Genomic DNA, 26,638 nt, shown 5'->3' on the forward strand with positions numbered 1-26,638 from the left:
AATACATCCCATTCATTAATAACTAATGAGACTTGTTACCTTCTCACACTCTATAATCAAGCCACCAAATTTGTCCTCAGTTAGGTAATAGATATACAGCTTATCCAGTGTCATCTCATTTTTTGTCACCATTTTCTTCAACAAACAATTGCAAATATCAGCCCAAATCCAAAATTACATGAGGTGCTGACTCCTTCTACCAAGCAATGAACCCTATAGAAATGATCGTTGAGTTCAATTTATGTTCTCAAGAGACTTACCGCTGACCAACTCGGTATGTACCACACGCGATATGATACATTCCCAGAATTTCTCCTTGCACGTGTCGTGGGCAAAGTAGAGTAACAATTAACAATCTAGAGGAACACATTGTCAGTATACTAATTTTTCACAATTAATGTTTTGAGATAAAAATACTTAATTATGTGAGATTTACCTTAGTTTCGACACACATATAAGGCAACAGACAAAGGATATGCTCTCGGTTAGCTATTTGGCCTCTAATTGTAACGACGACCTGCCTGCATGTGTTTTTTTAGTCAGATATCTATGTATGCATATCAACACCATAAGGGCAATGTATTTCTAAATATAATTTTAGGCAACTTTCACTTACTCCAGCGGCAATGTCATATTCATGAGAAAATCATGAACCACAGCACTAGCAGTTTTGCAATTATCAACTCTCTCTCCCCTTATTGTCTAGAAAGCTCAAAACAGAGGTTAAAGTTTGCATATTAGTGCCTCGTTTTACTATTATGGATGAGCTCACATTATTCAATATCAAGTTTCTTACCTCTAAAGCTCCTTCTGCTCTTTTCCGTGCTTCATTCCTTCTTTGGATAAATACTGATACCCTTCCTGCTAGTCCTTTCGGTTTTCTTTCATGTTCCCTGCTTGGTGTTTGTTTCTTGACCGTGTATTCATTTGTCGAGTTTGATGACATCTCCGAATCTAGCTCACCAATTTCAGGTGATTTTTTTGAGATCTTTCTTCTGGGTTCATTCTCTTGGACACAACAGCCCCCACTTTGTCTTTCGAGAGTTGTACTCTTTAGTTGAGGAGGCCATAAGGTCACCAAAGTTGTTACCTTTTTCAATGTCGATAACCATATGACTCTCTCTTCTTCCCCTATTCTTAACCATCATTTGCTTCATCGATTGTACTGGTGTGCTAGGAATGTGATTATTGTTTTCAACATAGTGAAATCATATCCCATTTTTGATTTCCTGCTCACTTTCCGCTCAGCATCCTCTGCTTTACAGCGAATCGGCTTCATATGACAACCATCACAGCAGCCCGCACTAATTCTTCGCAGCTCCTTCATTATCCCAGACTCTAGATGATTCAGGGACTTGGATAAACCCACCACAATGTCCATAAGTTATTTCTGACTTTCCTTTATCTCAAATGTGCATCTTTCAAAATAATTGAGTCGATCCTCCATCTCCTCATAATTTTCAGCTCCCTCTTGGATTTGTATCTCTCCACTACTACTGTTGTCGCCGCCCTTACGCTTGCCTGATGGATAGTTTTCTCCACAACCTCTTTCGCTGGATGAACTCATGTAGATGGTGTTGGATTGCCTCACCCATCGCACCATTATCACAAGACTTGTATGTCGGCAAGTGTAAGACTCTTCATAAGACTAATAAGACTTGGTGTCAGCAACCCTATATGTCCTTATATATTAGATTCATTTTTTACCCTTCAAACAATTTATCTTTTTCGCATGGTTGGTCAAATGAAGGCTTTTACTTCTATAACTGGTATCCAATAACTACATCTTAAATCGTCCACTTCTTGTAAGTACGATCCAACGGCCAAATCACACACATGTTCACTTTATGGTTCAGATTAAATTTCTACCACAACAGACATCAGAATTATTTCTGCATTCTAGACGCGTCCTTTTTTACCTATATTCTAAGAAATTAACCTTTTCTTTCATTCATTGATTTACGGGCTTTGTCGATTGTCCCTACCCCAAAATCCCAATTGTCACATCAACAATTTGACTCCATGTGATTTAACATACACACGTTAACGCGCCTCAGTTGCATGGTTGGTTACCAGTTGTATTTTGAAGAGGAGGATAGGCTGGAAGACATGTATTAAACATGTGATAAGTTTTGGAAATGGTTAGCTCTACCTTATACTCTTAGTTAATTCTTATATCTTTGACTTAAGTTCCTGCAGAAAAAAAAGAAGTATAAAATACACAAAATTCCCTTGTTGTATATTGAAAGACACAAAATTCGCTTATTCTTTAAAAATCCCCACATAAGCACCTTATATTTTAACTAAAATTGAAAGGTAAAATCTGACCTCTTATCATCATATCTTTGTTTTTTCTTTTTTTATTCAGAAAATTTATTGCTTTATTTCCTCCCAAATACCGTCCCTCTTTCTTATCTTTTTCCTTTTTTTCATTTTCCTTTCTTTTTCTTGTTCTTTTTTTCTTTTCTTCTTCTCCCTCCGCTACCACCTCTCTTGTAAAACCCACGCTTTTTTTTGTTATATTCACTTTTTTTTTTATTTTTGCTCATTAATTAAGTGGTAATTTTCTACGGGTAAAAAGTAAAAAGATTCGTAGAGAATGTTAAAGGGTAATTGGGGGTTAACGAGGAGATAAGATATGATAAACTAAAATTCTAATCCCACGTAACCAATATATAGTGGGTGGTTATTAGGGTTTAAAACACTTATCAAAATAATTAAAAGTAATGACGTCGTTCCTAATTCTCATTATCTGCCTTCTCTTAGAACAAGAACCATCTAGAAATAGAGAAGAAAAAGAAGATGTCGCCGTCGAACAAGCAGACAACTAAATATCTAGACCTATCCGACGCAAGTTTAAAAGATTTAAGGTAGTGTTACTCGAACAGTCAGACAAAGGTGGGTAGTACTTACCCTTCTGAATTTTAAAAGTTCAACGTGAAATTTTTATTGCTAATCCTATTTTGATGTGTCAATTTGAAATTTACTTGATTAAATAATTTGCTTGAATATTTATGTAAGTTTAATTTTTGCCATATAAAGATGGACCATGTGAATTATTTGAAACATTTTGATATGTTATTATATACAAAATAAGTGGTATCTTTTGTGAAATCAAAGAACTATGCAAGTGACGTGTGAAATAAATTTATGTCGAGTAAATCTCAAAACAGTCATAGAATAAACAGTAAGGGCTATAGTCCTATCCAATGATTATGGTAGCCTGGTATAGAATTCGGCCGATTGACAAACTCATGGTAATTCGGTATAGAATACGACCGATTGACGATTATGGTAGTTCGGTATAGAGGTCGACTGATTGACCTATGTATGTAATGAGACCAATCGCTAGTCATGAAACCTATTGGTCGCCCACCTAGAAGAGATTTAATCTCTAAACTGAGTATTCAGAAGTCGATTATTGCATGTACTTGTTATGGGCTGATATGAAATGATTTATGACTCTATGACATTCATGTACGGTTATGAATGAGATATTTACAAATTGCTATGTCACCCATTATTACTTACTATTTAACGAATAATGTTATTTTCAATAATTATGCATGTGAGTAGTATGCAAACAATTTGATATATATATATATATATATATATATGTATGTATGTATATGTAAATCTATGGTTGCATGATTCAACAGCGGGGTAGATGCTACTTATTGAGCGATTTATCGCTTAACCCAATTTTTATCACTTTTGCAGATCCTGAAGAGTGTGAATTGGTTTATATTGAAAACCCTGAGAATGATTTTTATTAGTTTTAAGTGGACAAAAATTAGCAGTCTAGCTACTTTTGGCTGTTAGTTTTATTTAATTTCTTTTTCGTTGTCTCATCTAGAAAATAATTGTACGAGCTTGTTGGATACTTGTAGACTATCTTCCATTTGAAATTTGTACCACACTATATTTAGTTATGCTATTTAGTACTTTTTAAATTTTAGTCTAGTTTAATGTTGTCTTGTATTTTTGAGCGGAACTTGAGGATACGTTGGATATCATGTGACTGGCACGTGCGGGTTAGGAGCGTGACATCTCTCTTCCTCAATTTTCCTCCCCTGCCACCCGCCACCCACCACTGCCCAAATTGCAAATTGGTCAAAATCCAATCTCTTATTCCCATCTTGTAGATTTCAAGGGCACCATGATATCCAAGGGACGAAGCACTTCTTCCAACTCATTCCATTCAAGATCTTCAGAGTCAACATCTTCATAGACCCACCTGTACCTACCCATTTCATTATCAAACTCTTTTCTAGCGTAATATTATGCTTCAAATAATCCCGAAACTTCTTCTCCCACCAACCATTTGTGATGGTATCGAGCCAAACTAAAGGAATGATGAATCAAAACAGTAAAAATGAATGAAACAGTAATGTGCCTTCAAATTAAGACAAAGCTCAATATTGCTTTATATTGAAATAAGTAACAATACAGATTCAAAGAGGGATGGAGATAGGAAGAAGGTGAAAAAGAAAGAAGGAAAAACTTGGAGAAGAGGAAATCAGAGATGGGAATGATTCTCCCAAATCTACTTGTTAAAAAATATTTCTCTTGTCCTAACAAAGCAAATCAGACTATATAATTGCTATTGCTAACTAACTAACAATCAAAAGTATCAATGACACGAGGACACATGGCATTCTTCCTGAAAAATAACAATAGCTACTCCATTCACGTTGTTTCTAGTACAGGCATGTTTTTGCTCTCACACCTTTGACTTCTTCCAATTCATTTCACGCCTTCCTTGTTGGAACCACCCTTTCAACTTATTTCTTCCTGTTTCAATTTCTACTCGATGACAATTGCTCCCCTTTCAATCAATCTTGACCTCAAGATTGAAATCCAAGGGACTCTCTTTCAATAGCTTCTACATCCTCCTATGTAGCTTCAGCAGTAGAGGTTTCCCATCATCGAATGAGCCATTGGATAGCTGCAACATTCTTCTTTTTTACAATTTTTGATCCAATACAGCTAATGGTTCCACCCTCAGATGTTCTTTCTCATCTGTGTTAGGCAGTTGAAGCATTGGAGCTACCTTCTGTCCTACTTTCCTCTTCAGCAAAGATACATGGAACACAAAATGCATCTTGGTCCCTTTTAGCAATTTGAGCCTATATGCCACATTTCCTATCTTCTATATTACTTGGTATGGACCAAAATACTTAGCAGACAACTTGGTGTTGTCCCTCAATTTTACTGAAGTCTGTCTGTATAGCTATAATCTTAAGTAAATCCAATCTCCCATACTAAATTTCCTCTCACTCCTTCTCTGATCAGCATACATTTCATCCTATCTTGAGCTTCATGTAAGTTTCTGATGAGTAGTTTATCCAGTCTCCGACTATCTTTCAAATGATCTTCTACTGAAGCTATCTTGGAGTGAGCATAATGTCAAAGAGCCAATTGATGGGGTGGCATCCGATATAAAGCTTCAAAGGGGCTCATGTGTATGGTTGTATGATAGGTAGTATTATGCCATTATTCAGCAAGTGAGAGCTAGGCATTCCACCTCTTAGGTTCTAGGTGAGTCATGCACCTCAAATACATCTCTAACACCTAGTTTACTCTCTCAAATTAGCCATCTATTTGAGGGTGCATGGTATGTAGTACTCACACTCAGTTCAGACCCCAATAAGGAAAACAGTTCAGTCCAAAACTGGTTAGTGAAGACATTATCCTTGTTAAAAAGCATGCGAAGGGAATACCATGTAGTTTGCAGGCTTGATCCAAGAAGATTTTGGCCACTGAATGAGCATCTAATGAATAAGACAAGCTAACAAAGTGTGCTGACTTGGTAAACATGTCCACCACTACCATAATGATGTCTTTCTTTCTTGAAATTGGTAATCCCTCAACAAAATCCATAGTTTCATGACTCCATGAGCACTGAGGGGTGGAAAGAAGTTGAAGGAGTTTAGGGTATGCTGTACGTTCATCCTTGCATTTTCTGCAGGTGTCACATCGCAACACAGTAGTCTTAATATCATTGTACATCCCCAACCAATGAAATAATTGTTTGGCCTTGAGATAGTTGGCTTGCACTCTAGAGTGTCCTCCTAACTGTGACTCATGTGATGCAGTAATGATTCTCCCTCTTATTCTTCCTCTTGTCCCAATCACTAATCTTCCTTTGTACCTCACTACCCCATCCTAATAAGAGTAGTCTGGTAGATTTCCAAGAGTGAGCAATAGTTGTCTAGTGAGGTTTTGAACTTCTTTATCCTCTTTATAGCTCTCAATCACTTCTTTCATTCACTCAAGAATAACACAAACCAATTTGTATAATTTTCTTCCTCTTTTGCTGGCTTTCCTAGATAGTGTATCTGCAACTAAATTCTCCTTCACTTTTTTGTATTGAATCTCATAACTCAATCCCAATAGCTTGGTGGGCCATTTTTGTAGAAGTGGAGTAGTAATCCTTTGCTCCAACAAGTTTTGTAAGCTCTAGTGATATGTTTTGATGATAAAATAGTGCCCCTCTAAGTAACACCTCCATTTGGATACTGCAGGCACTGGTGCAAGCAACTCTTTCTCATATATAGACAATCCCATATTCTTAAGTCCTAGGCTCTGATTCAAGTAGGCCATTGGCCATTTATCCTACATAAGAACAGCTCCCACTCCCTCATAGCAAGCATCAATCTCTATTATAAATGGTTTGTTAAAATCTGGAAGGGCTAGTACAGGAGTATTGTACATGGACATCTTCAGTTTCTGAAATGCTTTCTCAGCCTCTTCATTCCAGTGGAATCCTCCCTTCTTCAACAATACAGTGAGGGGTTTTGCAATGAATTCATATCCCTTCACAAACTTTCTATAATATCTAGTCAACCCTAAGAATCCCTTTAACTGCTTCACATTCACAAGCTTGGGCTAGTTTCTCATGCTTTCCACCTTTTTTGGATTTGCCATTTCCCATTCTACAGTGATTATTTGACCTAAATATTTTATCCGTGGTTGTACAAATGAGCACTTACACCTCTTTACATATAATTGATTCTATTTTAAAATACTTGTTACTTCTGCAATATATTTTAAGTGACTTTCTAGTGAAGAACTGTATACCAAAATGTCATCGAAAAACACAATTACATACTTTCTCAATTGCTCTCTGAAAACCTGGTTCATCAAATTTTGAAAAGTGGTTGGGGCATTAGTCAAACCAAATGGCATGACCTTGAATTCATATAGCCCCTGGTGAGTCCTGAATGTAGTTTTGTGTCTGTCCTCCATTTTGACTCTTATTTGGCGGTAACCTGCTCTCAAATCAATTTTGGTAAAATACTTGGCCCCTTGTAGTTCATCAATCAGGGGCATAGGAAACTTGTCTTTCCCTATAAGCTCAACAAGTTGCCTGTAGTCTACACAGAACCTCCAACTACCATTCTTCTTCTTTACTAACAGTACAGGTGATGCAAATAAACTATTACTAGATTGAATAATCCCTGTCTATAGCATTTCCCTAAACAAATTTTCTATTTCAGATTTTTGTACATAGGGACATCTGTAGGGTTTAATTTGGAAAGGTTATGCTCCTTTCAGTGGAATCCCATGATCATGACTCCTGTTAGGAGGTAACCGCTGTGGCTCAGCAAATACTTCACTGAATTGATCCAATACCCTCTTCATTTCTTCTGGAATTTTCTCCTGTGCTCTTTGATCCTCCTCTATACTACACAGTTGGACAGTGATCCCATATGCTTGTCTTCTCTTCCATTTAACCAACCTGTTCCCATTGATGGCAATCAACTTCAAGCCCCCAATCTCTCCCTTCAATTCTACTAACTCCTTCCTTTGTGAAACCTCATGGTTAACCTCTTGAAGTCAAATTCAATAGAGCTATATTTGGCCAACCAATCCACCTCCAGCACTAGATCATAGCTTCTTAGTTTTAAAGTATTGAACTGATGCTGGAACTCACAGCCTAGCACTTTCCACCCTAAAGGCTTGTTGAGTTGTCTAGATTCTAACTTCTCCCCATTAGCTACATTAACCACTAAGGGAGCCCCAGATACCTATAACTGAAGGGTTGTAGCTAGCCTTTCATCAACAAAGCAGTGTGTACTCCCCTGTCTGCTAGTATTAGAACCCCTTTTCCTCCTATACTTCCTTTCATCCTAATGGTTTTGGTGCTCACTTCCCCTTGTTAGAGCATGAATGGATACCTCTATATTCTCATTACTTAACTCTCTCTCAGGATAATCATAGAACTCCTCATTATCCTCTCCCTGGCCTTCATTAGTACCCTCATGGTCATTTATCAAAATGAAATGCATATGAGACTGCTTGCAAACATGCCCCAAAATATAACGTTCTGTACACTTGTAGCACAACCCCTTTTCTCTCCTATAATTAAACTCTAAGGAGGTGATTTTCTTAAATTGATCTAGTGAGGGTTCTCCTGCCTTGTTACTCTTGCTGTTAGAATTTGCTAGTTTCTTAATGTGGTTATTAGGCTACCTATATTTCGTTTGTGAGGTAGAGTTCTATCTAGTATTCAGTAGCGTGAAGTTGTAGGATATTTCTGAGTTACAAGTCTATGTTTTTTTGATAGCTTCCAAATTCATCTCTTGTAATTTAGCAACCTCTTTAGTGTCAGCTGCTAGAATGAGTGGTTTGGCCATTTTACCATGTTCACAATTTCACTTTTCAATCCACTTAAGAAACATGATTTATAATATGAGTCAATTTGCACAGGGAAGGAAGGCATTACCAGTGATTTCAGCAGTTTGAAGTTCTCTAAGTACTTAGCTACACTCCTATTTTGTACTAGTTTGTTGAATTCTTCTATGGTCTCTTGTGGTGATCCTCCTCCAAATCTCTCACATATAGCCATTGATAGTTCATCCTAAGAAACTACCCCTTCTCATGATACATCCCATGGAATTAGATGTCTAGCTTGTCTCTGAAATGAGGTTGACCAATATTTGATTTCAACTCTTCCTCCACTCCATGGATCTGAAAGCATTTGTTTGCTCTCCTAACCCATTCCTTGGGGTTATCTCCATTGAATATAGGAAAGTCCATCTTAGGCAGCTTAGATCCTCCTTTTTTTTTCTATTTTTGCAGGCTTCCCCTTTACCAAATCCATCTTTTGATCACTCCTAGAACTACTACCTTCCACCTCTTTACCTTTATCACTCAGTTTGGCAATTATCTGTGCCATCATACCCATCATGCTTTCATATTTCTGATCCAAGTTTTTAATAGCTTTCTCGGTAATCTCCTGCCTATGTTCCATTATTCTCACAACCTATTCCAGGCCCTCATTCCTATTGGAAAAAGTTCTCACTGCACTACCCAAGTTTGCCAGATCCATTCTTAGCATTTCATCGTGTGATTCAGTCATCCCAATGGCTCATAACTGTGCTCTGATACTAGTGTGATGTTGTGTTTTCAAGCTCGCACCGGACTGGCCGGTTGAACCGGTCAAACCGGGAACCAGCCAAGTAGCCGGTCCGATCCTGAATAAAAACTCAGTGATTAATAAACTGGTAAAACCCGGTAAAAAATCGGGTCTGACCGGTGAACCGGTACAATGTATTAAACCCGATTTTTCAATTTTTTGCCTAATTTTTTTTTAAGTCTTGACTTTGACACATTGATTGACTAAATAACGAAAATAGAGGTAAAAAAAATCTGGAAAAATAGCAAAATCAACAAAGTTACCAAACGATCTCTTTCTAATTTCTCTAATTCTCTTCCCATCTTCACTCTTCCGTCTTCCCTTTTCTCTTGTGTAACCCTAACTCCTGTACAAGTCCGCAGCCGCTACAGCGCCGCTACCAACTGGTTAAAGTTCTTCACTCACAGGGGAATTAAAGCATCTGATTCAGAATCTGACATCAAGAAGGCATATCGAAAGGCTGCTCTTAAGCATCATCCAGACAAGGTCTTCAAGTCATTCTGTTTTTTCTTTGGCTGCATATTGGTTGGAGGATTAGTATTTTCATTCATTTGCTAACTTTTTGTGCTAATATATGCTGGCCAGTACTTGGTAAGGAGTGACGGCGGGGATGATGGGGCAGGATCATTGAAGGACATAGTTGAAAAGGTTCATGAAGATGCTGACAGGTTATTCAAAATAATTGGTGAGGCATATGCTGTACTTTCTGATCTGACAAGGTAGGCCACTTCCATATATATTAGATAAGCGTGGTTTGGACTAAAATTGCAGAAAATTTTTAAAGGATTGTTGGTATTCAGAAACTAGGAGTGGCCTGAAACTAAAGAATCATTAATAAATTGAACACTGATGTTTCTGTCAAGACCAAAGAAAAGGTAAAACAGGTATAGTGGTGGCAGCTAGAGAAAGCGTTATGCTTAATTAAAGTTGGAAGGAGCTCTTACTACCACTACAATGTGCCTATAGTAATCACACGGGCTTTCTACTAATAGGTCAGGCCAATTGGTCATAGTAATCACACGGGCTTTCTATTGATAATTTGATATAGGTCAGGCCAATTAATCATATCTAATTAAGTTAATGAAACTGTCTTTGTTTCATTGTCTAACACCTCCGCTGCCCACAATTTAGCAAGAAACCCAACAAAAAAAAAGGAAAGAAAGTGTACGAGCTTGAGAAGTTTTTTACAAGAAAAAAGAAATCCAAATAAGTTAGCCTCTAGGTTTATCACGATCCAAATTAAGTACACAAGTCTAGATAGCATTATGATTTTAACTAGATAGATGTTCTTCTATTGAAGGACCTTTATATATGTATAATATTGGGAATGGCTATTTTACTATATGACTGGAAGAATTGATCCTTATGAAAAAAAAAATTGTGAGATTCAAGATTTATTATCTTCAGGAGCCTACCTTGCATGAACAACTACATTTTGAGCTATAGCTAGTCTACATTTTGGTTATATTTTTTCTTAAAGAAAGAAAAGTGTAGGTTACATAACCTTTTATATCTTAAATAGCATTGTGATTTAAAAGTATGTTATTCCTGCTTGATTTAAAAGTGCACTGTGATTAATTATAGTTTGCCTTATATTTATAATTGGCGTGCATGAAAATTGGTTGATAATTTCTTGCATTATATCTACTCCTAAATGTGAAGGCATAATAAGAGAAAGAAAAAAAAGGCAACCCAATGGCTTTGGATTGAGTTTTTTTAAATTTACTTAATATTTTCTCCAATTCATTCTAATACAGGATAATGGAAGGTAGTGATTCACAATCCACACCAACAAATGAATCAGCATCAAAGTCAAGTTCCGAAAATTATAGGCAAAAAACTGATATAGCTTGGAGACATGCTACAGAAGGACAAGATTTAGAAGGCAGAAAAATTTTAATATGCCAATAGTGCAATAATACTTTTAGAGGGGGAGGTATTAATCGAATGAAACATCATTTAGCAAAAGTCAAGGGTAATGTTGGTCCATGCAAAAATGTGCCCGATGATGTTCGTTTGTTGATGGAAGCTTCATTGAACGAAAATGTTCAAAAAGCAAAAGAGAAAAAAGGGATATTTGAAATTGGGAATCCATTTGGCTGAAGTGTAGCAGGATTTGAAGGTGATGATGTTCAAGAAATTCCTCATCCAAAAAAAAAGGCAACTCAAACTAATGCGGGTGAGAATAAGGGAAAAAGAAAGGCACAACATGGTATTGAATCTTATATGACAGGTAAATCTCTTGATCATTCTCAACCGAGCATCAAGTCTTGTATGCAAAGTAAAGAGAGATGGCATGATACAGACATGGCTATAGCTTTGTGGTTTTATGATGCATGTATTGCAATGAATGCTTTTAATTCTCCTTATTATCAACAAGCAATTGAAAAAATAGCAAGTATGGGTCATGATTATCAAGGACCTAGTTATCATGCTTTAAGAGTAAATTTGTTGAAAGATGCAAAGAAACAAGTTGCATTAATTGTTGAGAATTTGCGTAGTAAATGGGCTGAATTTGGTTGCACAATTATGGGTGACGGTTGGAAGGATAATAGACAAAGAAGTTTGATCAATTTTCTGGTCTATTGTCCTAGTGGGATTTCATTTATCAAATCTGTTGATACTTCAGATTTTGAGTCTAATGCTGAATATTTGTGCAATCCGTTTTCTGAAATTATTGAGATTGTTGGACCTAGTAATGTTGTTCATATGGTCACAGACAATGCAAGTAATTATAAAGCTGCTGGCCGGTTACTTTTTGAAAAATATCTGACAATTAGTTGGTCTCCTTGTGCAGCACATTGTTTGAATTTAATTACGAAAGATATTGGAAAAATGACTCATGTGAAAGATATCATATTGGAAGGCCGGATTCAACCAAAATGCAACCGCATGAAGATCTTTTTTCAACATATTATCCCATCTCCTATCTATTATATCAATGTATGGGCCGTAAATTTTTTTTTTTTGTTTTTAAACAGCTGTTTAATGCCACTAACAACTCTCCACATGCCTTCATATACATAACCCAATGAAGGTTTTTCATCAGAATCACAAATACGCAACAAGCGCATAATTGGACCCATAATTGTCACAGTAATCAAAGAATTATTCCAAAACTTGCCATCAAGAACAATTTGTTTGACTTCTTTACCTTTTTCATTTTTCAACTCTCTCTTGTATGCACTAGAAGTCACTAAAGCCTCGAAATGCTGTTTCAAATCAGGAAGATTTTTCAAAGCAATAAATTAGTACCAAATCGAGTTTCAGAAGGATGAAGAATCTCTCTCCAACCAGGCCTTTTTCTTAACCAACTAAGAATCCACTTTCGATTATAAACATACACAGTGACTCTTGAAGCAAGATATGCCTAAGATCATGAAAAGTGTTTTAGAAGTCCTGCAAAATTTGAAAATGAATGGACTTCAATACATGATGGATGAAATATCAATGTTTATGTCAAAGGACCAAAGTTTTGGATTTCAATTTGCCCAACATACTTACAAGACTGCCCGTCCAGGTATGCCTACTTTTAATTTTACATTTATTACATTAATTGATAAGAATTACTTTTGTTGTTTTTCTTTAAAAAAGAGTATTAATTGTGTTTTACTAATATAGATGAGTGGTGGAGATTGTTTGGTAATGATACTCCACATTTACAAAAGTTGGCAATTAAACTCTTGAGTCAAACTTCTTTTTCCTCAAAATGTGAACGTGATTGGAGTGTATTTGAACGCATCCATATCAAAAAGAGGAATAGACTTGAGTATCAAAGGTTGAATGATCTTGTTTACGTTCATTATAATTTACATTTGAAGCATAGGTATGAAATTCCTATTACACATTCTTACTTTCTTTTGTAAATTTATTAATTATTAAAAATTTCTTACTTCTAATTTTTCATCTTTTTTCATTGTAAGCTTTCATATAAAAAGAGGTCTTATGATTCGGTGGAATATGAAATTATTGATAAAGTTGAATTTTGGATAGTTGATGAGGAACAAGAAGGAGAGCTTGATTATGATGAGTTAGAAGAAATGATTGAAGAAGAATTTCCCAAAATTGGTGAAGATGGACCCTCTCAATCAAGTAAGATTATATTTGCCAATTTTATCTAAGTTTCTTTTTAGTTCTTTTCTATTTTTTAATATTTTTATTTATGAGTATTTAAATTATTTTTAAGTAAGAAAGACACAAATATTGTGCAACTTGATGATGAGGATGATCTTGATGATATCAACTTGAAAAGTTATGAAATTAGAGATAAGGATGATGAAGATGAAGATGAAAATGAAGAATGGCTTAGATAATTCTTTACTTTAGAAATTAAACATGTTGATTTATTTGAATTGATATTTATCAAGGATTGAACATAAACTTGTTGTCTTATGTGAATTGCTATTTGTTAAGGATTAAACATGTATTGGATTTCTACTTTGTAAATTTTGTGAGTTTGGATGAATTTAATGAATTGTTTGGTGAATTGGATATAAATTTGGATGATTAGATTCTTTGGTTATATTTTGTAAACTTGATTTGTAGGGAAATATATATATATTTATATATGACGTATTTATGACATCATTCGGTTCGACTTCTTATCGACCCCGGTCGAATCCATTGACCCTTAACCTCTGACCTCGGGTGAGTCGACTCCCGGTCCAAGTTTGAAAACATAGCTGTGATGGTATCGAGCCAAGCTAAGGGAATGATGAATCAAAACAGCAAAAATGAATAAAACAGTAATATGCCTTCAAATTCTTCAAATTAAGACAAAGCTTAATATTGATTTATATTGAAATAAGTAATAATATAGATTTAGACAGGGATGGAGATAGGAAGAAGGTGAAAAAGAAAGAAGGAAAAACTTGGAAAAAGGGAAATTAGACATGAGAATGATTCTCCCAAATCTATTGGTTATAAAATATTCCTCTTGTCCTATTACAAAGCAAATCTGGCTATATCTACCTTGTATATAAGAAAGGAAGAAGGTTTAGTGCTTTCCTTTACTTTTGCCAAGTGGCTTCTCAATTATTTGACAAGTGGCAAGGCCAAATATTTCGTGCAAATTGTTGAAGCCTTCTCTTAATATTTCTTTCAAATTGACCGAAGCCTTCTCTTTCTTTTGTCATTAGTGCTTTCCTTTTCTTTAGCCATGTGGAAAAGTCAAATATTCCTTCCAAATTGTATGAAACCTGTTCTTTCTTTTGGCATTGAACTCTTTCTTTCTCAAATTGCCGGTGAAGCCTTTTCTTCCTTTCTCTCTACCAGACGGCTATTTTGACCAGACGGCTATTCTGACCAAAATTCCGGCACACCTATTCTAAGCAAATCCAATTCCAAATGGCTATCCTACCAAACCCAATCGAAAACGTTGGGATTTTTACATGATTTGGGAGATGGGTATTATGAGTTCCTTCTTTCAAAAATTGCCGTTGAAGCTAGTAGGTCAACTGCCACTCCAGACACTTGATTTCATGTTGCAGAAATTGTTGCTCACTCACATGGTGTTTGTACTTCAAAGGAGGAAAATTAGGAGCAGGTGAACTGCCTTGCCTACACTTGCCGTGGTTTCCTCTTTCTCTAATATCTAATTAACCCATTTCATGTTGCAAGAATTGATTTCATGTTAACCCATTTCTGTGACGCCCCCACTTCTCCCTAAGGCGAACCAAAGGGTATCCGCGAGACGCCTACCCAACTCTCGCCAGGACTCGGTACAATCCACAATTTAAGACTAGGAATACTTCAAATAACTTCAATACATAACTAAAGTATTTCAAAATATCTCACACTTACAATTATGTAGCTTTCAAGCTTAAATACAATCCAACAGAAAAGGGTACAATAGCCATCCGTTATAATATAACTTAAAGTCTTAAAAAAAAAAAATCTAGTACTACTCACGAGCACCCTTGGTCTCGAACCCTGTAAAAGAAAATCACAACGTGGGATGAGCTACACAGCCCAGTGAGATTCCAAGACACTCTAACAGATCAAATAAATCAAGTAAATTGGGCATATCATATGCATGATTCAAGGTTACACAATGACATGTTATCATGAGGTGATAATCATTATACGGGTAATTTGAGACATTCATCATGAGACAGTTATCATGGTTCAAGACATTGGCATGTATAGTTCACGAGTAATTGGAGCTTATTACAGGTGCGAGTAATTAAGTATATTACAGGTATGGAGCATTAACATGAAACAGGCATCATGATATGAGTACATTGGACAGGTAACAGGTATGGAGCATATCACAAGCATAGTTCAGGATTTCATGTTGGCATTTTAGTATGAAACAATTATCATGATACAAGGTAAACATATACTGTAGGATACGGTGTTCCAGTGGAACTCTGTCGATCATCTGCACCTTATGACTTCCGGTCCCCTCGGTTTGATTGGCCATCACCTTATCCCTCCAGTGATAATACTTGAGTATATCGAAACGGTGGCTCAGGGTTCCAACCTACCCGACCGAGTCCAGTCCTGACTCGAGTAGGTTAGTAACCAAGGGCAGGGCCCAAGTTCAGTTTAGAGCTTACAGCATGCACAGGTAACCAAGTAATTCGACAAAAGGTAAAATTCATCATTTAAGTAGGTCGAGTGAGGTAAAGTACACACTCGCCTAACAATGATAGACAGTTTCATATAACATGTGATTCATGATAATCAAGTAATCAAGTGGATACTTAGCACGTAAGCACGTAAGCAATACAAGTTGATTTCATGAGAGCATGTAATTCACGGATATCGAATAGTCATGTAGATTGGAAATCATGTGAGCAAATAGTCAAGTAATTAAGTAGTCATGTGGGTTGGTAAACGGTTCACGATTAACGGTTAACGGTTGAGTAGTGACGGTTATTTGACAGGCATTTGCCATATTAATAGGTCATCATTGGCCGTTATTCCATTTTTACCATATGAGAGTCGAGGAGATTCACTCCAACGACGTATGCAACCATAGCATACCAAGTCATGTTATTCGAGCATTTCCAAGCATGAGTTATTCATCTCAAAAGAGAACGAGTGCGATAAAGTATACACTTGATCCCATTTTTCAAAATCAAGTAGGCTAAGCAAGCAATCTAGCAAGTTAAGCATGTATCGAGTTCATATGGTCATTTGATATGGTTAATCATTTAACCAATTCATGTCGATATGCAATGCAAGTATACATTATTTATATAGGCATGAGTATGGTAAATACTTAATACATAGTACTTAACACTTAATAATCATGAAATGAGCATGTCCTAGACTTATTCAATTACGTATTCCTATATGGAACACTCACCTAATCCAAAACAAGCGAGTGATTCTCAACAAGTGTTTAGGCGTCCGCTCCGAGTTCCTCTTGGAGATCCCCTCGGGTGCCTGAGCAAACAATAATCAACTACCACTCAATATCACTACAAATCTCTAATTATCGAGGAAGATGGTACGCTAGTGCAATCTAAGGAAATCTTATGAAAATGAATCTCAATTGCTCGTAAATCGAGGTTCAAGAGGAGTTTCTTAAAATACATGAGCAATCGAGTTTTTATTTTGGAAATCAAGTATAAAATGTTCAAATAATATCGAAGGAATAAGGAGTACTTGAAAACTCCCTTCCCTTGGAATTCGAAAAATTTTCAGGTTTGATACGATATTTTGAAAAATCGTATCTCACATTCTACATCTCAAAAATTGGAAAACTTCATACCATTGGAAACCTCTTCGAAAGTACTAAAAGTTCTTAGAAGACACTTTTCCATGATTCTAAATGGAAGATAGTCAAAAATGGGCTCAAAGTTATTGTCTCAGAGTATTTAAGGTTGTGTCGGGGTTGGTTTTTCGCTAACTTTGGAAATTCGGAAAAATTCACACGTTGTGAACCAGCCTCTGAAATTTGTAACTCAATTAGACTTGCAAGTAAGGTTTAGAACAGAACAAGCGGATCAAGAATCGGAGTTTCGAGCACCGAGATACGGTAGCTCAAAGTTGGGGAAAATTCGAAACTGTTGAACAAATTTCCAGATTTGAGTTTCCGACTTTGGGACTTTAGTTAGGTATCGAAACGGATTTGGATGGGTATAAACTTTGGTAATACAACACTCCTATATAAAGGGTATCCCTCTACCAAATTTCATGGAAAAATACCTTCGGGAAGGTAGTCAACTAACCAACTAAAGTTTCAAAAAATTGCTAAGGCAAAGCTGCCTTAAGCTTTTCGTTCTTCATTTCCAAACATTTGGCCCAGAAAATCCTTCAAACTTGGTTCATTTGTATAGGCAAAGCCTAAGGAACATTCATGGTACATTTGGTAAGTGTTTAACTCCAAAAAATTCAATTGACAAGTTCACACCAAACTTAGTATCAAATCTGCCCAAAATTTAGGGTTTTCAAGAACAGGGCAGGTTTCTTATTTTGATCACAAATCACTCAATTCAACTCGGAATTGAGAATGGTTGGTGGATTTGGAAAGCTCGTTCATAAGTCTAGAATTTCTTAGAAGAAACCATTTTCAAATTCCATTCACAAATAGCTCATTTTTGAGTATCAAGATACAAGTCCTGTCCTGTCTCCTGGAGAAAAAAGAAACAGGACAGTGATTTTCAATCGAATGGTGTGGCTCACTCAAGTGGAACCAGAATGTGCATTTGGTACCAATGGAAAGCTGGGAATGTCTAGTTTCAAACGCCACTGACGGCACTTAATTTTGACGTCAGGACACAGAGTTATAAATGAAACAAGAGAACTGTCTGAGTATTACGGGAACAGTTTTCCAGATTTACTAGCTTCACGAAATTAATCCATTTGACCAACCAAACCTCAATATTTTTCAATGAAATTTTATACACCATCTATGCAACATATAAAAATCATATACCAGCCATTAGATCCCCAAAATTCTGCAGAAATAGGTATGTTCAAAGCAGGGGCAGAATCGAAACTTTTTACTCCATGCACTCCTTGAAGTTTCTTCTAGTTATGCAACATTAATCTACCATTTTGAGCACTAAACCAACATTAGATCCATCATCAAGCATGAGATCAGTCCCCAAGACAAAGGTGGGAGTTCATAGAGCCCACCCATTTCATTTTACACCATAAACAAGCTAACCAATGGCATAAATGAACTTAACTAGGTAAGATAACCTCCAAATAACAAGTTTCTAAGGTTGGATCATCACTCACTTAGTTGGAGGTTCAAGAGCAGAATTTCAGTCACTCTTTGCTCCAGAAAACCGTGGCTTTTCAGCTCCTTTTTGCAGCTCAAAATACTCCTCAAGTGTTAAGCTAAGTGTGGTGAAATTTTGGTAGGATTTGAGTGAAGATTTGGTGAGGTTTTGTGAAGTAAAAATTGAGAGAGCAATGGTGGTTTGAGAGAGAGGGATGGCTGGCTAAAATGGTGAGTGGAGGGAGATGAAAGTGATCAGATTTTAGCTTCCAAGAGAAGCTTCAAGTGTGTGGCCCATTTGTGCAAAAGTCAACTCTACTACCGCGCGCACTCGCACGCATTTCGTACTTGATTCCTCTCGCATTTGTTTCACTAGTGTACTAAACCTCTAATGCACTTATATTCATATAAATATTATTCCCTCTCAATTGTCCCAAAATAAGGGTATAACATTCCTCAATTTAAATCGCGCGTGTGAAAACACGTATCTCCAATTTAAGCGCGATAACGCGAAACTTCCGAGAAATTCTTATAACGACAGTACTAATAACTATCACTTGAGTATTTAAACATTAAAATACATAATTTAGGTCCATTACACAAATCTCCAATATTCCAAACTTATTGTACTCTCAATCGGTTAAAATTTTCAAAGATGCTTTCACTATTTTCACTAAACGAGTTTTCGGAAATTAATTTTTGAAACAAGTCACTTTAAAAATATAATAAAACTATATTTTCATGTAATTAGGTCTCAAGAGCTTAGAAAATAATATTCGAAACAAAAGGCCAAATAAATAATTAAATAAGCTAGAAATAGGAGATTAAATAAGTAAATTTTGTGAGTCCTCACAATTTCTCTTTCTATTGATTTCATGTTGCAAGAATTGTGGGGCAGTCACGTGATAATTGTACTTCAAATGAGGGAAATTGGGAACTTTTTGTTAGATTAGGTATGGCATTCTATTCTCATTAGTTTTCCATTCAGCCTTACGATTATGATGAGAAATATCTTTTCAGATGTGATTTTTCCCTTGTTCCAGTTATGATAAAAATAGATTTCCTATTCATTTAGCCTGTAAATTTTCCAGTGAATTACGAAATCAAAAAATGGAATAGAGGTATTTATCAGTGCATAGTGCTGGCTCTTCTGTCTTATGAACTGCAAGAAGAAGCGTCTTGATCTTTACACCTTCTTTGGAGTCTCTTTGGTGAGAAAAAATCTTTCCCTTTTTTTTTGTGAAATTTTTCCCGTATGAGTAATACACGGATTAATAAATTCTAATATACACATATGCTTCAATTGATAGGTTCTTTCTGCTGCGGTTCATATCATCAGTTAAGGAATCCTTTAACTTGAAGGTCAGCTTGTTGTCTTTCTTGAATCTATGAGCAACTTTTCTTCATTTATGTGACTATATTTTCAAAAGTGAAATTTTAGCATTCCTTTTTCTTTTTAGTAGTTTTTCTTCAATTTCTGCTTCATTTATTTTAAGTTTGCTGGTGCTATTTGTTTTGTGTGATCCTTTATGAAACAAATAGTTTTTATTTGAGTAAGTAATTGTGTTAATATTTTCTCAATCCAATTGTACTGCTGCAACCCATTCACCTGAAAAAACAAGCCAAAAATGAAGATATGAACCCAGCTCCCAGTTCAATAATCCGTATTTTGAAATTTGGTGAATTCTTGAATATATATATTATTAGTGGCATACCTACAAAAAAGAGAGATCCATTTGCTAATGTGATTATGGCCAATTGAACTGTCCTATTGGTTTGCATATGATCAATGTTCTATCAAACAGCCAAATTGCTATATATACTAGAAAAAAGATTATAACAATGGACAACAATAACATATTTTGTGAGCCAAAATCATTAGCACAATATATTTTGTGAGACAAACTTGTGCTTGTGCTGATTTTGGGGTTGTGGCTGTGACGACCCCACCTTCCCCTAGGGTGTACCCCAGGGATTAGCGGACCGCCTGCTCAACTCTCGCCAAAACTCACTCACTCACTCCAACTCAAATAGAGTACAACCTCAATAATAAAGGAAATAACAGTTACCCATTTTGGAAAGTACAATTACATTCATTTTTGTCTCAAACATCCATACAACCCCAAATACATCAAAAGATTGAAGTTCTAAATATGTTCAACCCTAATCGAGCGACTAGTGCGAGTACAATTACAAAATTCAAAAACTAGACTACGCTAACCTGTACAAGTCTCACGCCTCGTTCGTATCCCCTGTAAGGAAAATAAATGGCGTGGAATGAGTTAAAAATTCAGTGAGGTTTCAAATAGCAAGTTAACCATTATTTAGAAGTGAAAGTATCAGAATAGGAAAATAGAGAGTATAAAAAGTCAAGAAAATGAGCAATAACACTTCAAGTAGCAAATCTCAAAATAAGCGAGTGTAAAATTCTTTTTCTAAAAGAAACAATAACACTAGAAATAACAATCAAAATATAAGGATACAGATGACTCTCAGGAGCCAAATTCCCGTTATTTCACCAGAGATTGAACAAGTATTAGTTGACACTCCGTCAACTTTCAAGTAAAGTAACCAATCCAGTAGTACTTCGCTTAACACCAATCCATCCACCATTCAACCCCCTTATCGGGCCCGAATACCAACTAAACACTAGTGGTAATACTCAAGCATACCGATTACTCGAGAAGATAGCACTCCACTCGACAACACTAAATACCCATGGTTCGTTATCTAATTGACCAAACCCTTGCCGGCTCGACTCGATTAACTAACCAGTGGAGTTTGGGCTCCCAAGTAGTCACTATAGCCGATGACCAATCGACTTAGTTAAGAGAAAAGTACGGAGACGGGAATGAGAGGTATCTCCCACTCGTATCAAGTGTGGTGGTACATACTGCCGCTCAGTACTTACAAGTTAAGCACAAGTACGAATACAAGTACAGGCCAATGCAAATCAAGTCACTTATACAAGCATGAATGAGATATCAAGTGTTTCGTTGAGTTTGGTCAAATGCGATAAAATACACACTTACCTGGCCAAATCAAGCAAATCTTATCTGATCACGTTGGTAAAGAATTTAATCAAGTATCAAGTTCAATCATGTATTTGGAAGCACTCACCAAAGATTTAGTGTTTGTCAAAAATCACGTTCAAGTGTAACTCTTTGGTTGGAGTCCAAATCTGCGATACAATATCATTTAAAAGCTTGAAATCAAGTAGGGTTCGAAACATAGGAGTTTCGCTTCAAGAAAATCAAGTAAATGAAACTCATTTAGATAGAATTCATGTTACGTATCAAACTCTAGAAAATTCAGGCTCGCTCTTTTGGTGTTGCTAAAGAAGCAACTAAAACTTTGGAATTCGCATTTGAGTCGCAAAGACGAGGAAAACGTATTTCTATTGATTTTTTCAAGGGTACGAGTTTTGGCCGAATTCTAGCTTATATACCTCCACGAAAGAGGACTCGAATAATCTAGATAATTCAAATTCAATTCAACCTCAATTCTTTGCTCGAATCACAAGTACACACACCTAGTTCTCGAGTGAAAATTTGGGCGGCATGCCCTTTGTATTTAGCTATTTTTCTATCCATTTATGGCTTCCATGTTTTTCTCAATTCAACCCCACAATCACACACAAGTAATGTTACTAACATAACCCTTCAATTAGGCTCCAAAATCATCCAGTTACAACATAAGTGTAATAATACAATCGGAAATTAGTTTTGAAGACAAAAAGCTAAACAGTAGATTTGACATCTTATAACATTTTGGTCACAACTAGAGCTACGTTTATCAGATTGGGGGTGCCCCTTATACCATTTCGAAGATAATAAAAATGGTTACAACTTTCATGAAGACAACTTAACCCAGTTCACAGTTGATCTAGGTCGAATTTGCAAATTACAAAACTCAAAGTTCATGGTCAGTCTAGTTGTCAGCACCGAATTCAAACGGCAATAACTCAAGCTACACAATTCCGTTTGAGGTGTTTTTAGATGCGTTTGAAAGCTGAAACATAGGGATAAAAGTTTTATGTTTTGGCCAAAGGTTGATTTGATATGGATCAAGGTGAAAAAAGCCAAACTTGTGAAATCTCAAAACTGTCCACGAAATGAGGCTTTTGGCAGTCAGGGGTATTTCAGTCATTTCACATGCTACAGTGATCTGATAGAGCTGAAATTTTACAGGGAGCTACATAACATCATTTCTTACAACTTTTATGTTTTAATCTAAGTCTAATTCGGCCTCCATCATGGCCGAATGAAACTGGTCAGAACAAGACAGTTCATCACTAACACAAGAGTACATAGAAGTTCATCAACCAAAACCCTAATCCAAACCCTTCATGCTAACCGAATGTTATATGCTACAAAACTAACAAGGTTTAATCATAAATTTACTTCCATAAACTAAGCATAGGCATTACTACATATGACCATCAAGAACAACCATCATTTCCAACAACCAAAGCTGAAATTTACACTATAAAGCTGAAATTTACTATACCCACTACCAAAACCATAAAATCTACCTAACAAGCCATAACTTTCACTTGTAAACCAATAAGTAGCACAACCATGAACTAATACCATCCTTACCTAGAATTGGGGAAGCACAACAACCCCTAGGAAGCTTGAACCACCAAAACTCTCCACTCCAAGATGGCAATCCACCTTCCTAAGTAACTTCTATGGATTATTTGGTGAATCTATTGGTTAGTTTGCAAGATTGAGCAAGAAATCAAGATCCCCAAAGTTGAAGCTTTTCTCTTGTTCTCTCCAAGGAGCTCACGGCCTCTCTCTCTTTTTTGTCTTAATGTTTGGCTTTGTTTGTTTTTCTTTCATTTACTAACAACTTAGATATTTAAGTTAAGGTCAAAGATACTTTTTCTCCATCAATCACAATTGAGCTTAGGAAAATCCTAGAAGCTCTAAGGTTCCTAATATCTTACTTTGTTAATCCTCACACTATGGCCCCAATAACGTTTAATCTTTGCAATTATCTCCATAGCTCACCAACTAGTTGTTAAAAATTATCGCATGTACCGCACTAGCGGGTCCCACGTTCAATATACACTACTAATGTCACATGAACTAACTTATAGCGAAAAATGTCTTGGAACTTAATTCCCTTATAATAATAGCTAGAAAATTAATATAATAAAGGAAAGTATAGAAAATGTATGTACGGAATTAAATTAGGGCTAGAAAATAAGAAAAATGTCGAGTTCTCACCGTTTTTCCTTAACTCGCATGTACTAGGGTTTTCACTTATAATTCACTAACTTATTATTATTACTTCTATCACACACTTTTTCTTATTTAAAACTTACTCTTAATCACTAAATTTAGTACACACTCTGTACCGATTACTCACACTACCAAAAGACGTAAAAAACCTAGTTTACTTTAACAATGAAAGTAAAGGGAAAATCCTTGGTTCTATGATTAATTGTAACTATTGAGGAGGTGAATGAGTAGTAAAGCTCTTGTAAAATAATGGATTCCAAATAAAAGTGACTTTTTATGAAAAGATGAGGGATTTTACAAGTCCTCACAATCACACTACCAAAATGCACACAAAAACACAAACCAAAACCCTAGTATGCACAAAAACCCTAACTTATGCCTTTCCTTTAGAAAAATTATAACTTGAGTTATAAAGATAAAAAATTTATATAACTTGGCTTGTTAAAAACTAGGCTTCAAATACTAAGAATTTTTAGAAGACACCTCAAAGAGATTTAGTTCATAAGTTGGTCCAAATTGAGCCATAAACTACTACAACATTCCTATGTTTACTTGTGCAGAGCAGAATTTTCAGTCAACTTTGCCAATTTCCTAGAATTTATAGACATTGAATCAAACTCTAAATTTTACATCGTAGGAAACTCTCTGAGTCTAGTTTCAAACGCAACAAACGGAACTCAATTCCGACTTTCCTATACGAAGTTATAGCCAATTCCCCAAATCTGCGCAGAGCCTCCTGCTAAAATTCGAGATTTTCTAACAACTTGAGATTATGAAACTTTTCTTAACAAAATTCACTCCCTTTACTCAAATTCAACCATTAAAACAACCAAGAATCAAAGGTAAGTGAGTTCACATAAGAGTTATAAAGACAAGTAAAATTTCGGGGTCGCACAGTGGCTGCTATGCTAAAGTTATTATTACATGACAAGTTCATTTTTAACTAATTTCAACCTCCTGCTACTGGTGTTTTTGTCTTTAATTACAATATACATATCTAAAATATGTGACCTGTTGTTGTTCTAAATAAGGAATAAGAGTGATTATCTATTTTTTTAGAGAACTTTAAGGTCAAATGCAGAGAGGTTGTTATTGGCAAAGCTTGTTTAGTCATCTAAGTGACTATTGGTTAAACAACTTAAGACTTTGTACTTCTTGTTTCTAATTGATTATTTAGTGTGTGCCTTGTTTGCTATTTCGTTTAGTCTAGACTTGTCTAGGGCAATGAAAAGCTTGATGGTTACCTCTTAAGGATATTGTATATAGAGCATCCTTCGGCTGTTATTCATTGTAGCCCTTTTAGGCAAAGCTCGTTCACTCCTTTATATGACTATCAGTTAAGCAACTTAGGTTATTGTGCCTGTTTTAGCCCAAGTTGCATGTAATATGCTTGTTGTTTTGTCTAATCTAGACACAACCTTAGGAGAATGAAAAACCTGATGATTACTTCTTAAGAACGGAGATTTGAATGTTGGTACTTGTTGTAGTCTAGCCAAAAGCTGGGCTCCTAAGGCATCAAATGTAATATACATTTCTAAAGGAAAATAAAGGTTATTAACTTGGCATTCGGGTCAGTTGTGGTTTTAGGTGTCCACTGATATCCTATTAAAATTACTTTGCTTTGTTTATAATGCATCATTGCTCTTGCTGTGTTTGCCTCTAAACTTCGAATTATGTATGCACCTATTTTGTTGTTTTTCTTTGCCTTTTTTTGTTCATGTTCTTTCCCTGATATTTCTTTTTCCTTGTGTTTTGTAACTTGGATAATCTTCACTTCATCTTAGACACAGAGCTTTGTACGCACAGAGCAAATAAATCTTTTTGGTAAATATAGGAGAAAATTTGAGTATCACAACAATTAAAATTTGCTATGAAAAGAAATTCCGTTTATAAAGTTAGTCCCCTATTCATCATGATTTGGACAAAGATTTTTGAACCAATACTATGTGTCCAAAAGAAGAGACATAATAAGTACACTACATTGATGTTCGCTGCATACTTGATTGGTAATTTATAATTTTAAGAATGCTATTTCACAAACATTACTGTTACTCTTATCTTATACGAAAATATATGACAACAGATTATAGGGGGCCTAGGTTGTGCTTAGCACAGCCGATAACCTCCTAGTAATTGCTACTACTAACTAACTAACAATCAAAAGCATGAATGACATGAGGACACGCGGCATTCTTCCAGGAAAACGATAGTAGCTACTTCGTTCACATTTGTTATGTTGATTTCCAGTGAAGGCGTGCTTTTGCTGCCACACCTTTGACCTTGCCTTTTCCCATTTCATTTCATGCCTTCCTTGCTGGAACCACTCCTTCAGCTTATTTCTTCCTATTTCAATTCCTACTCTATGACACCATTCACCAAATTTAGGATTGCCGTGTTGTTTAGAATCACTAACAACATTATTAGCAGAAGGAGCAGAATCTCTTGGACCCATTGGAGGCAGGTCATTTATCACAATGGCAGGTGTCTAATTCTTCGACTTTGCATGTGTCCATTTATACCAATTAATGTCCCTAATTTTGTGAAACCTAACATGCTGTCCAGATCGTATTGACAAAGAAGGAGCCTAAGGAATTGAAATGCAATTAATGTTTGAGAGAAAATTGTGTTCTATTATATGAAACCAACAAGCAAAACACGCACTTATAATAAGTTTCAAAACCAGAAAAATTGACCAAATCGTGGCCAAAGACTAGATCTACTCATCGAAAAATAGGGAAGAGAGGGGAAGAAGTGGGAAACGAGAGAGAGGGAGAAGAGGAA

At 35.9% G+C, this 26,638-nt stretch overlaps 1 protein-coding gene across 1 annotated transcript; it reads right to left on the reverse strand.

The window, feature by feature from the left end:
- Window positions 1-6,618: 6,618 nt before the first annotated feature.
- LOC140012641 (uncharacterized mitochondrial protein AtMg00860-like) lies at window positions 6,619-7,251 on the reverse strand. The gene is made up of 2 exons (XM_072060917.1): window positions 7,084-7,251; window positions 6,619-6,867 (listed from the first exon to the last, which is right to left on the reverse strand). The coding sequence occupies exons 1-2, from the start codon at window positions 7,249-7,251 to the stop codon at window positions 6,619-6,621; spliced, it is 417 nt and encodes a 138-aa protein (XP_071917018.1).
- Window positions 7,252-26,638: the final 19,387 nt, after the last annotated feature.

Source organism: Coffea arabica, chromosome 8e (genome assembly GCF_036785885.1).
Source record: "Coffea arabica cultivar ET-39 chromosome 8e, Coffea Arabica ET-39 HiFi, whole genome shotgun sequence".
In the NCBI taxonomy this organism is placed as follows: Eukaryota; Viridiplantae; Streptophyta; class Magnoliopsida; order Gentianales; family Rubiaceae; genus Coffea; species Coffea arabica.

What these genes read in the sequence shown, in the direction of transcription:
- LOC140012641 (XM_072060917.1), bottom strand. Translation starts at nt 7,251, where the DNA reads ATGGAGGACAGACACAAAACTACATTCAGGACTCACCAGGGGCTATAT. An exon ending in TGTTTTTCGATGACATTTTG is followed by an intron (nt 6,868 to 7,083) that starts GTATACAGTTCT and finishes AATGTGAAGCAG; the next exon opens with TTAAAGGGATTCTTAGGGTT.